Genomic DNA, 12,333 nt, shown 5'->3' on the forward strand with positions numbered 1-12,333 from the left:
CTCCTTATCTGTCAAACCACGAACGCATTTATTAGGCTGAATCAATGAGAGAGAGAACAAGCACGTTTTACGTACCACTGCGAACAAGAATAATATACACATTCTACCAGCGACATAAAATATCAAATATGCTGCGTTATCTTACTCGACGAGTGATTGCTCCCTCAGCCGCACCTAAAACAAGAACGATATAGTGCTACGTAAGTGGCTGAGTGATTGATTGATTGATTGTTTGATTGATTGATTGATTGATTGATTGATTGATTAAAAACGGCCTCTGTCTAAGCGAAAATCATAGAGTGAAACCTATTTTAGCGCGGTATGTAATGCGAAATGAAGATAACCGATGGTCCCTTAAGGTAACAGAGTGATGATGACGATTGTAGATTCTTATGACGAAAGGGCATCTATGGCCAAAGAGCGCCATGGCACGAAGTTTTTTCTTATACTCAAGGTGGGGTCAAAGACCCATTTCCCAAGCATTTGACCCTATATAAGCCGAGCACCAGGCCAGGGGAAAGCTTGTACCCATTGTATCACCGGTGGGTACCTGGCGGCACTGGGGATAGAACCCCGCACCTCCCGCATGCGACGAGGCGGATGCTCAACCACTTCGTCACCGCTAGCAGAATGAATTCTAATGGAAGGCAAACCTAACAAGAGGTGTCATAGATAAGGTCGACAATTACAATAAGGAAATTTGCTAGAATAACATGGCCGCGGCTGGACAGGTTTGGTCATTCGAAAAGAGAGGCGACTGTCGTGCAGGAAAATAACCAGGAGAGATAATGATGATGAAGATAATGACAACTTACATATTATCAGATGTCAACATCAATCGAAGTGATTGGACAAAGCAACACCTAAACCACGAGAATGACCTCTGCTATTTTTTTGTTACTTCGGCGCATGTGAATGCAAGCGGACTGTCGGTCCTAAGTGAGAAAGTTCATCACACTCTGGCCTCCCCCCCCCCCTCTCTCCCTGGCACTTCTTCCATGTTGAAACTGCTCACCGTACGGGCAGTGTTAATTACAGCCGCCCGCGGCGTACACCTAATCTAGTTCGGCCGAACCGTCAAATGAGGGCAACGAGCCGTGAACGGCAATGGCACCAGCCGGCCAACGTGGCGTTTCGTACTGCAGTGTTGCCGTGCGAACGTCGATGTGTTACGTAAGAAAGAGAACGAGCTGTCAATAAAGCAGCTCTAGAAAGCTCATGTTCACCTTTTATTTGTTCTTCTTATCATTAATGTTTTGCTATCTACGTTACGAAGGAACAACTAAACACGAGGTAACGCCGTTATTAGAGAAGCCATAACACGATAACCCATCACGCGGCAACAGTTGGACAGAGTGTTGTTTTCTCTAATGCGCCCGCTATCGATATTTAGTTGCCACACTGTGAGCGTCCTTCGCTGCGGAAATAAATTTATAAATGAGATTGTCGGCGCTAATAAAGAAACAGAAAGATAAAAGGACTTCTAAATGCGAAAAGAATTGTCCGCAACTGTTTTTCTATTTTCATTTTTTTTCTGATTAGCTGCCTCTTACATAAAACGATTGGCCATTAGAGGACTATCGCTTTGACCTACCGCCAAGAGTGGTTGCTGCGAAACTCAGGAAGAAATCGATTATACCCCATGGGAGGGTGCGCTACTCTGCTGCGTCTCGTTTACGGTTATCCTATAACGATGAGTTCGTGTGAGGAGGAGGCTTTTTAAGGTAGGAAAAGAAGCAAGTGCTTTGAAGGAGGTAAAAAACGTTTGGTGATAAATAGATTGAAAGCTTCGAGCTCACGCAGCGCTTTTAAAGAGAAAACTGCAGAAATAATCCAATATATCGGCTCAGGAAGTGACTCGATAATTTTGGCGCTCGCAATCATGTAATTTTGGTGCTCGCAATCTTGTGTAAGGGTTTGGGCGAATAAACCTCAGTTGCAAGTTGGCGCCTGTCCTGTTGTGTTCGTGTGCCTCTTTGGTACTTGTTGTTTTCGCGCCGTCCTGACATATCTTCAAAAAGCAATCTTGAACGTTTGTTGTTTGTTTTTATTATTCGTACGACCACCTTTTTTCTACTCTTCTTTTGTGTCATGCAATGAACTGATCCCGTCCATCGTGGTCGAATGTGTTGATAACTTATTAAGGCAGAAACTTGGGCTAGTTGGAAATCTTTTGAACTCATATTTTCTAGCGCTTAGTGAACACAAGGGACAAGAGCACAAAATTCCAGCGTACGTCCTGTGTATTTGTGCTCTTGTCCCTTGTGTTCACTAAGCGCTAGAAAATATGAGTGTTGATAACTTTGTTTCCTTAACTTTTCTTTAAATGCGTCGCCGTGGGATGGTTTTGGTTGTTATCAGTTCCTCCGGCCTTTCATGTTCACTTTACTCAGGTGCTCCTTCTCTGCAACAGCGATGTGGACCAACTGCACGAGTATGTAACGCCAGTACAAACTGAGACAACTCGTTATTAATTCACCGACTCCTTACTTCACACGACATAAGAAACGAACAAACTGCGCGCTGGCTGATATGAGTTATAGACGCACGAAACCAACTTTTGGTGTACCAACACAGCGAGCTGAGAGTTTTCCAGAAAGAAATCTTACATCCGCCTACCCGAACAGTACGACGAGGGATCCGCGCTAGCTAACTAGTTTAAGGAATGATTAATGGAATGAAGACGCGTGACATATGTTTCCGATTTTCGTTAGATTACAAGTTTACCACGCCCTCTTCCGTTCACACTTTAGCTACTGTACTCTAGTATGGGGGATGACTACTAAAAAAAAACGTCAATACACTTCTGCGTCTAGAAAAAAACGCCACACGTTGCTTAAACAATGTATCATATTTACATACCCCAGCCGAGCTATTTCGTCAGCATCATATAATCAATATTGATTCTCTTTATAATTACCGTCTCCTCCACCAGTTTCATTTTGCTAATGAAAAGTATAAAGAATTCTTACTGACACTTTCAGGTGCAAAGTTACGCTGCAATATTTCTAAAACACGCGCACCTGAAAAATGGGTGATTCAACACCGCCGAACAAATTACATTTTAAAGTCATTAAGCAATACAATGCTAGTGTTACTAAATAAGCTTAATGTACCCAGTTTTATTAACCCTGTAATAACCCGCAAAGTTTTGCGTTCAATATTTCTAGAGTGACCTGTGCTTGCGTGCTATAAACATAGTAATGCTAGCTTTATGTCCAACTTGAGTGCAATGATGGGCTTTGTTGTAATCTCGTGTGCATGTATACGCTAGTCTTTGTATAACGCCTTTACGTCCTTTTTTACTCTGACTTCTGCACTTATTTTTGTAAATTTATGATAAAATGTGCCTTTTTTCGAAATAGCAGTACATGTATAACTTTTTTGTACTGCTGTCACTGTTGCCTGCCGCCGGCTTTCAGGCCTCGTCAAGCTGTCCCACAGCTTTTTTCCTGCAAGACCATCAACATTGTGAAATGTTGAAAATAAAGGTGAATTGTAAATTGAATGTGCACTCTGTGTTATGTCCTGCATATGCTTACTTGATACTGACGAATATCGCTTGGATCTTGATATATATTATCACCAAAGTAGAAAGCTTTAGCATATTGGAGACGCGTGGCATATTTCCGATTTCCGATAGTTGACAAGTTTACCACGCCCTCCGCAGTGGCAGCGGCGGGACCACGTCAGGCCACGGCGCATGCGCAACCGGCATCCAGTAATCCTACTTACGTCTACACGTCTCCCTTTTACCAAATTCCTCTAAACTCGACAAACGCGCTCGTATGCTTAAGGGAAAGGTGATCGCCCCCGTACAGTTTACTGCGGTTCGAAGGTAATAGCTTTACGCTTAACCCACTTCGATTAAGGTGCTCTAGCGTAGATTTATTTCTGCAAGCAAGATGAATGAAACGCACTAGCTTAGCCTGTAACCTGGTTCCTTTATCTTGGAACGCCGTTTTGATTGCAGGGTACGCGGCCAGCATATCATGAAAACTTCTTTGGCCTGTCCAGACAAAACGACAGCGATAGGCTTAAAATTGCGTTAGATTTGAAGCTTTACCCTTGTCAGGTTCTCATATCTCCTGGGATAAAATATGCTTCGGAAAATATTTCTTTCACCTCGCCTCGCACAGAGCGAGAGTTAGGGCAGCTATGGCGGTCTTTAGCCTAGTTGTCCTTGCGCCATTGAACTCAAATCACCGTCATTAAAATCTCCCGCCAGGAGCCAGAGAATGATGAAACAACATCTATGCGCACCTGTCAGCGCCCGCTAACGATTAGCAGATATGCCAGCGGAATGTTGCCGGCCACTTGCCTTCTCTAGGGCTTCGAGGAGCTTGTCCGGCATGTGGTCTTGAATCATGACGGGCGATATGAGCACTTGGTCGAAGTCCTTGTTGTCCGCCCATAGCGCCTGGTACACCGGCTCGCTCTTCCGCATCACGCGCCTGTTCCCCGAAGAAACAAGCACGCACGTGGAACAGATATCTTACGCACGTCCAAAGAACATCCGAATAACGTCCGAAGAACATGCGAAAAACGTTCTCAACGTTACCTCTAGTTGCGGAGCTGCAATTTCTTTGTAGCACCCCAGATATCGCGCGTTAGAAGGACACTAAATTTTTTGTTCTTCATAAAAATCTATAATTTTTTTTAGTGTGGTAATGTTTGGCAGGAGCAAGCGCACTTATTGCTGATGAAATTGGATATAACTACCGAACGCTTTTTTCAGGCACTCTGTTCCGACTCGTCATGTCAACAACGAAAAGGACTCCGCAATTAGCATGAGAATGGCAGGGTAGCCTGCCTCACAGTTCCGAGTAAAAAAAAAACAGCATTGACGTCATTGCAAGTTTACTTCCGAAAACAACTGGTAGCAACAATCCCTGCATTTTTTTTACTTTCCCCAGCATGATGGAGGTGAAATTCTAGAGGCCCATGTGCTGTGCGATGTCAGTGCACGTAAAAGAACCCCAGGTGGTCGAAATTTCCGGAGCCCTTCACTACGGCGTCCCTCATAGCCTGAGTCGCTTTGGGACGTTAAACCCTCCATAAACCATAAACCTGAATTTTTTCCCAGCATGTGAAGGGCAAGTTTATGTGACTGTAGCCTTCTTGCCAATAGAACGCGGTAATTTGTCAATAAAGGCAATCCTTAATAGCTGCTAAGAGGTCTCTTTGTAGAAGCCTGCCCTTTCTCTGTATGCTTCTCATCTCTGATTTTCAACACCCAAGACTGTGGGTATAAAGAGGGCAATAAGGAAAACAATGTCGTTGTCGGTATGTTTCATCTGAAGCGAGAGGCGAAAAGCAACGTTCCGTCGCCCACATCTCGCTGACAACTTCTTCACATTTTGGTGAGAGAACTTCGCAGAGCACGACTAGTTGCATGATGACTTGATGTCATGCACCGGCTTGGGGCCATGCACACCGATAGATGTCAAATCAAAGGTAACGGTCACCATGCCAAAAAAAAACAAAACATAATTTGTTGTTACTTCTGCTTAGTGGTTAAGGGCGCCTCACAGCAATTACCCGTCCAGAAAAAAAAAACACTTAGAAAAATAAGTGCATGTCATTCATAGTCACGAATTCATCACTGGTTGAATGCTAATAACCTGTACTCTTTCATATCGCGACGGCCTATGCGCTGTAAAAGGCGGCTACATGATTGAAAGATGTAAAACTTCAGATTTCTTTTTGCCCTAGGCAAACGTTAAGCGGGCTTAGTACACTCAGCTGCCGTTCTATCTACCCAGCAGCCGTTTAGAAAAGGTGCTTGTAACAGCTTTCAATCAACGGCCTTAGTCAGTATTCTGGATTTATCGCGCTTTTTAGCCCGCTATGTACAGCTGACTTCCCGTTGATGCTGCCTTAAGACTGGAAATTAGTTCCAGCTTTGGGATCATTCTAAAATATATACCGAACGCTTTACGAACGGGAAGTCGACCAGTAGATAGTTTTAGCATAGCGGGGAAGTACTAGCATAGTCGTATACAGGTTTACAAGAGGGAAGCCGCGCAAGCGCAGCGGCTCCACCTAGCCTTGCCCATGCCACTGCCACTGCGCGTGGGCAGGGGGCGTTCGGTAGTCCGGTATATCTGCTATGCTATGCTGCTATGCTAAAACTCTCTAGTAGCTACGAAACGTACTTAAGTGGACTCACCTCCACCTCGGCTCGTACTTTTGGCTGCTTGCAGTGGAAGGAGGGGAATGAAAAGGGAAATAAGTTGGTTCTTGTAGTCCACGAAAACTGAAATCCCCAATGCCAGCCAAAGTATGAATTCGTAGAAAACAGGCGCGAAGCACGATGATATTGTTCTCCAAGCGCATCTGCATGCAGGCGCGGTTATACTATCCACGTGGTGGTTATGTGAGATTCGAGTATCGTGTGTCGCAGAGAACTGTAAACTGCTGCTCTGGAGTAGTTTTATGCCGAATTTCCTTGTTGCCTGAACTTAGTGTCGTGTGGATAGAGTTGCCTGGCCCATACAAAGGTCACGTGAACTGATCGAAGTGTATTCAGAATTTTCCGATGAACAATGCACAGCGGTTCTTAACCGATTAGCAACATTAAAACTTTTCATATCATCGTTACCACTTCTATGCAAATCCTCCATTTTCTTCTTTAAGGTTGCCCCCGTATACGACATACTTAGCCTATACAAAGAGCTTTAGAAATCTGTTCATTGATTTTAAACTCTTCTAAACCTAATTTTCATCATTCCGTGGTTTAGCAAAGTTTGCACGCTCTCCGACGAATCAGTCATTGAAATATTTGATAAATTTAAAAGCGGTAGCAACGGAAGTAGTTAGCAAGAAAAGAATATGATGTTAAGAGAAAAAACCGCAAGCTCACTCCTTTGGATGATTGCGAACAATGTGGATGATCCTGCCCGGAGGATACAGAGGCTGGTGAGCAGTGAGCGCTATGGTGGCGTCGCTGGGATGTGAAGTGACGTCACGCGTCGCCAACGTCGGCCCTTCCATGCCGTCGAAGTCGACTTCGTCGGGGCAGCAACAGAGGACGCCACCGAGGATAATCTTCCACTAAAAGAACAAAGAAAAAACCGCAGAGGGTTAGAAAACAAATTTTTCAAACACACTGAGTGAGTAACAGCCCCGGCTAGAGTCCGCGCCAATCTTTTAGTTAAAGTGTTGCCACCAGAGGACGCTTTGTTCGGATTCTGGCACCAGCAGGCACAAAGAAATCGAGTGAGTGTTGCGCGTTTTGTGGGGCCGCCACGCACAACATTTTTATTAATGCACTTAAAAGTCCTACCATCGTGAAAAGCACGGCTCACTGTTATAGTGTGGTGTAGGAACAGCGCTAAGAACAGGACAGAAGTCAGACAGCGCCCGTCCCTGTGCTTCCATGTTTGACTTCTGTCCTGTTCTTAGCGCTGTTCCTATACCATGCAATACCAACTAGCCCGTCAACTCGCTCTCCTCACTGTTATAGTTTTTTTAAACCAGTATGTATATATATATATATATATATATATATATATATATATATATATATATATATATATATATATATATATATATATATATATATATATATATATATATATATATATAACCATGCCGCCGGTGGGATCCGAACCCACGACCTCCGAATATCGCGTCCGGTGCTCTTACCAACTGAGCTACGGCGACGGCTGTCCAATCGGCTGCTTTCATGGGTATTTATGTTTTACTGCGTTAAGCGAACCTTGAGAGTGTTGACCAGCGCCACCCTCGACCAAAGCGGTGGACGTAGCACGTCCTGTTATACGGAATTTTCTTTAAACCGATTGATTGGCACTACAAATAAAAAAAGATTAATAACATTCCCCAATGCCCCTTGGTTTCCGTGACTGTTGGCTTCCTTAATATGTTTGTCAAACGAGCCCCTCATTTCCTTTACCTTGTCTGCTAATAGCTTAACGGGGGTCTCGGCTCTGGCAGTCTTGTTGCCATAGGTAGCATAAGAGGGCTCTCGCAGTTTCCGCCCTCGCCGTTAGATGACGTTCTACGTCACACTCGCGGTATAACAGGACGTGCTACGTCCACCGCTTTGGTCGAGGGTGGAACTGGTGAACACTCTAAAGGTTCGCTTAACGCAGTAAAACATAAATACCCATGAAAGCAGCAGATTGGACAGCCGTCGCCGTAGCTCAGTTGGTAAGAGCACCGGACGCGATATTCGGAAGTCGTGGGTTCGGATCCCACCGGCGGCATGGTTGTTCTTTCTGCTGCTTTATAAGGAATTTTCTTTAAACCGATTGATTGGCACTACAAATAAAAAAAGATTAAAAACATTCCCCAATGCCCCTTGGTTTCCGTGACTGTTGGCTTCCTTAATATGTTTGTCAAACGAGCCCCTCATTTCCTTTACCTTGTCTGCTAATATATATATATATATATATATATATATATATATATATATATATATATATATATATATTTGCTGCTCTATTTCTGATTGCAACTATCGTAAAATCAAGATTGCAACCATTTAATCTTGAGTTGTCTCGGAATTTTTCAGTCACTGTTTGGGCCCAAGACAAGGCGAGAACCGTAAAGGTCGAGATAAAAACATGTAGTTTTACTTTGTTCAACAACCAAACAAATTGTTGATGTGAAATGATATCATTTATAGTGAACAGGTAAGATGCATTCCAAGAACATTTGTTCAGCACATATCAAGTGGCGAAGAGCAGATGCTGGTGTTCTCGCAAAAAGCCTAGCAATTAGCTGACGCGCCTGTGCGTAGAAACATAACTGTAAACCTCAAAATTTATTCAGAAACTACAGGCTGCAAAAGCGCATCCCTGCGTGTTCGTGTTAAGTGTCCCAAAAAGAGTCCTGGCGTCGGCTAAAATGGCAACATAAAAGACGATATTGTTTCAAAAAAAAATATTCCCCACAAATCTTAAGTGTCGGACACTGACTAGAACGCCCAAAATTAACCATTGTATAAAGCAATGCACGCATAAATAAAGGGTATATAGCCCTCTTTTCCGCAGTATTGTTAACACTGATAATTTGGCTTCCTTTATTAGCCAAAATCTTTACTGTGCTAGCTTTCAGTCATTACTTCAAGCCTAAAGGAACATATATGAAAGAATCAGTCAGTTTTTAATCAGTTCTTAAATTCGTCCTTCGTTGGGCCTCAGTGCTAAAAGAATATTTGTGTAACACTTTCCCGGAGCTACACTTCGTTAATAAAGGCTGAAATTGAAAAAGAATACCGCGGCGCTTTCCCCTTTCATTAAAGTTCGGCTGGCCCATGACGCCCGTATATTATTAGAGCGAAAAAGTGTTTCCATTCTCCCTTGAGTCCTTTCTAACTGCTTCAGTATGTATATTACTCGGCAGCAATTTTTTTCCACATCGTTCTCTTCTTCTTAGAAGCGTATAACCAAGCCAAGCCAGCGAACAGAACAACAGCTTAAAGATTTGTGGAAGCTCTAATTTCGCAACGGTGCCGTTCAAAGCGTTACGCAAGAAACTTTTCAGTTTCTTGTCTTAATTTTGCTGAATGCAAATCATGGCGGGGTTTCAAGGGCGCTGTTCTATTCATTACCCGGCGCCTCTATTCCTAGAAGAGATGAAATCCGGATAAAAGGTTTCTTGGGGCAGTTGTCATTCATCACCGCTGCCATCAGATACAAACCCAGCTTCCGAAAATCAGCAAAGTGCACGAAGCAGCCAACACAGAACGGGAACACCACAAGCACACACCATACCAATGTCGAAGTGAAACAAAAGGCGCCGAAGTTGATTTGCATATGTAAAATAGATTGCCAGTGAGGCATCATTCTTCGATAAGGTTTTAGACGCGCCAAAAATTCTCTTATTACGAATGACCTCTTTGGACGGTGATTTTTCTGCGTGTGCTTTCGGCACATTTACGAAGAACCCGGGGACTTTCGACATCATATCCTTTCTTTTAAAATTTCTCGCGAGGATCTGCATTATCCGCGAAGGAATATTAGATAATACACGACCGAAGTCTGAAGCTGTATTGACTGCTTTCTGTTGTCTTTTAGTTCGAAAGTTGGTGCTCGTGATACTAGCGTAGAATAGAAAGTTTATAGTGAGAGCCCTTTGCTCAACTTCGTTACTTAGTGAAAAAAAAAAGATAAACGTAAAATGTGGCGCATAAAAGTAAGAAATGATGAGTTTCGTTCAGGCAGAGGAGTTTCATGAGAAGCACTAGCCGAAACAGATAAGGCAATTCCTCGTGGTTGACTAGAAATCCTCAACGTCCATGCCTAAGTAATGAGAGGTGGCTGTTGAAATTCAAACGCAGCTTAATGTTGAAATCTTTCTTCTTTCACTCCCTCCTTTATCCCTTCCCTTACGGCGCGGTTCAGGTGTCCAAAGATATATGAGACAAATACTGCGCCATTTCCTTTCCCCCCAAAAAAAACCAATTATTATTATTATGTTGAAATCAAATTTGGGGAACAGGTGAATAAAATGCTACGCCTTGGAAACTGTATTCCCGATTTTCTAAGCAGATATATTAGCAAAGCGGCATTCCAGGTCAAGTAAATTAGTGGACCATCCACGCAACAACCATTGCCCTCCTGCGTGTCTATACCTTGTCAACGTTGACTTTGGGAATTAAAAATGAGATTTCTTTTTTTCCTTCTCACATTGGGCAACCCATAAAATATCGGTTCAGGTGACCCCGCGGCTTTTAACTGTACTTTCTGGTGAGAAGTGCAAAGTGCTCCTTTGATCACATATGCAGTCACAAGAAATTCATCGTTTGAGTAGTCGCAGTCACAAAACTCAAATTATTTATGCATGTACTTGCATTTACTCCTTTCAGTGTGACTTTTTATGGATTTTCTGATAATTTTCGGGCTGCGAAAAACGCATTTACTTGCGTTTTTGCTACCGCAAAAACAAATGATTTAATCAGATGTGAAATGTAATAAAAAAAGAATAGGATCATTTCATTAATGTTAAAAATTGGCCGTCTCTTTGTTATATTATATTTAAATCCTTTTAATTTTCGCGTGATGAAACTGCTGGTCTATTTCTTAGACTGCACATACCATTATAAAGTATTACAACCTTTGTTCAGTGTTCTGGCATCTGGCACCAGTGTGTTAATTAGTTACTGAGATGCATATTTGAAACGGCTGCTTATAATATACCCTGTCAGATGTGAGCCTCTTTCAGTTACTAAAAATTCCCTTAAGTGTCGATCACTTTCCGCAGACAAATTTGAAGCCAGATATTTCTGGAGCGGTACAATTGAAATTCTCAGCTTGCCTTGGCGATCTTCACTTCATACAGCTGCATTTTCTGATGTCCACACATGTGTAAAATTTGGCAGACACACTCACTCTCGCCATGTTCCCGATGTATTTCATTATCTTCCACCGCAATTTGGTTGGTTTTTGGTTTTATGGGGTTTGAGGTCCCAAAGCGACACTCGGGTTATGGAGACGCTGTAGCGAAGCGCTCCGGAAAATTTCGACCATCTGGGGCTCTTTTACAAGCACTGACATCGCACAGTACACAGTTTTCTAGCATTTTTCCTCCATCGAAATGCGACCACCGCAGCCGGGATCGAACCCGCGTCTTTCGGGTCAGTGGCCGGGCACCATATCCACCAAGCCACCGCCAATCGCAATTAAGTTCCTATCAATGGGTACGTGCTATTCGAGAATGTTTAAAGAAATGTGTACCTATTAATTATGCACTGTTTCATCGGTTGTTTAAAATATCTGTTGCCGCTTGAATTTAGGTCCTGTCTTGCACTGTATTGCTTATTAAACATACCCGTTTTTTTTTTCTAAAGCAGCGAGTAGAAATTTTGTGGCTAATGTCTAATTTTCTGATAGGGCTTTGCTTAACAAGCAGCTCTAAAGGCTTAGGCAAGCCCAGCTTTTGTGACTGTGCTTGTGTAAGACACTTAAATAATCATTCTTATAGCTTACAAAAATGGTCTATAAACTTATTACAGACTGTAATGCCTTCGTATAGATATTAGTTTTTGTCTATTCATAGTCTATAGAATGTCTATAGACAATAGTTTACTAAAAGTATTAAGCCATAAATCCATAGATTGTCTTTAGACTGTCTGTAGGATTTGAATTGTCTATATATTGCTCTCAAGGGTCTGTCTATAGAGAGTCTAAAGACTTTATAGACAAGTCTATGGACAGTCTACAGACTAACGAAATTTTTGTGAGGGATCATTATCATCATCAATACAAAATGTGCATGCATGCTTATAATTTTGGAGCTATAGAGAGGGCCGAGTGACACTGGAAGCGGTTATTCTCCTAAAGCCGACATAATACAGCATATGAT

The 12,333-nt window shown here is 42.7% G+C and overlaps 1 protein-coding gene across 7 annotated transcripts in view; it reads right to left on the reverse strand.

Moving 5' to 3' along the window:
* inaE (inactivation no afterpotential E) overlaps positions 1-12,333 on the reverse strand; it is a 177,346-nt gene that overhangs the window by 21,766 nt on the left and 143,247 nt on the right. For 2 of the 7 annotated variants that reach the window (XM_077636667.1, XM_077636666.1), the window contains exons 15-17: positions 6,866-7,056; positions 6,173-6,259; positions 4,322-4,454 (exon numbers count right to left, since the gene is read on the reverse strand). In XM_077636667.1, coding sequence (XP_077492793.1) covers positions 4,322-4,454; positions 6,173-6,259; positions 6,866-7,056 — 411 coding nt within the window. The remainder of the gene's footprint in view (positions 1-4,321; positions 4,455-6,172; positions 6,260-6,865; positions 7,057-12,333) is intronic. The other 5 variants (XM_077636670.1, XM_077636669.1, XM_077636672.1 and 2 more) reach the window with 3 other exon arrangements.

This window comes from Amblyomma americanum, chromosome 9, assembly GCF_052857255.1.
Source record: "Amblyomma americanum isolate KBUSLIRL-KWMA chromosome 9, ASM5285725v1, whole genome shotgun sequence".
NCBI lineage: Eukaryota > Metazoa > Arthropoda > Arachnida > Ixodida > Ixodidae > Amblyomma > Amblyomma americanum.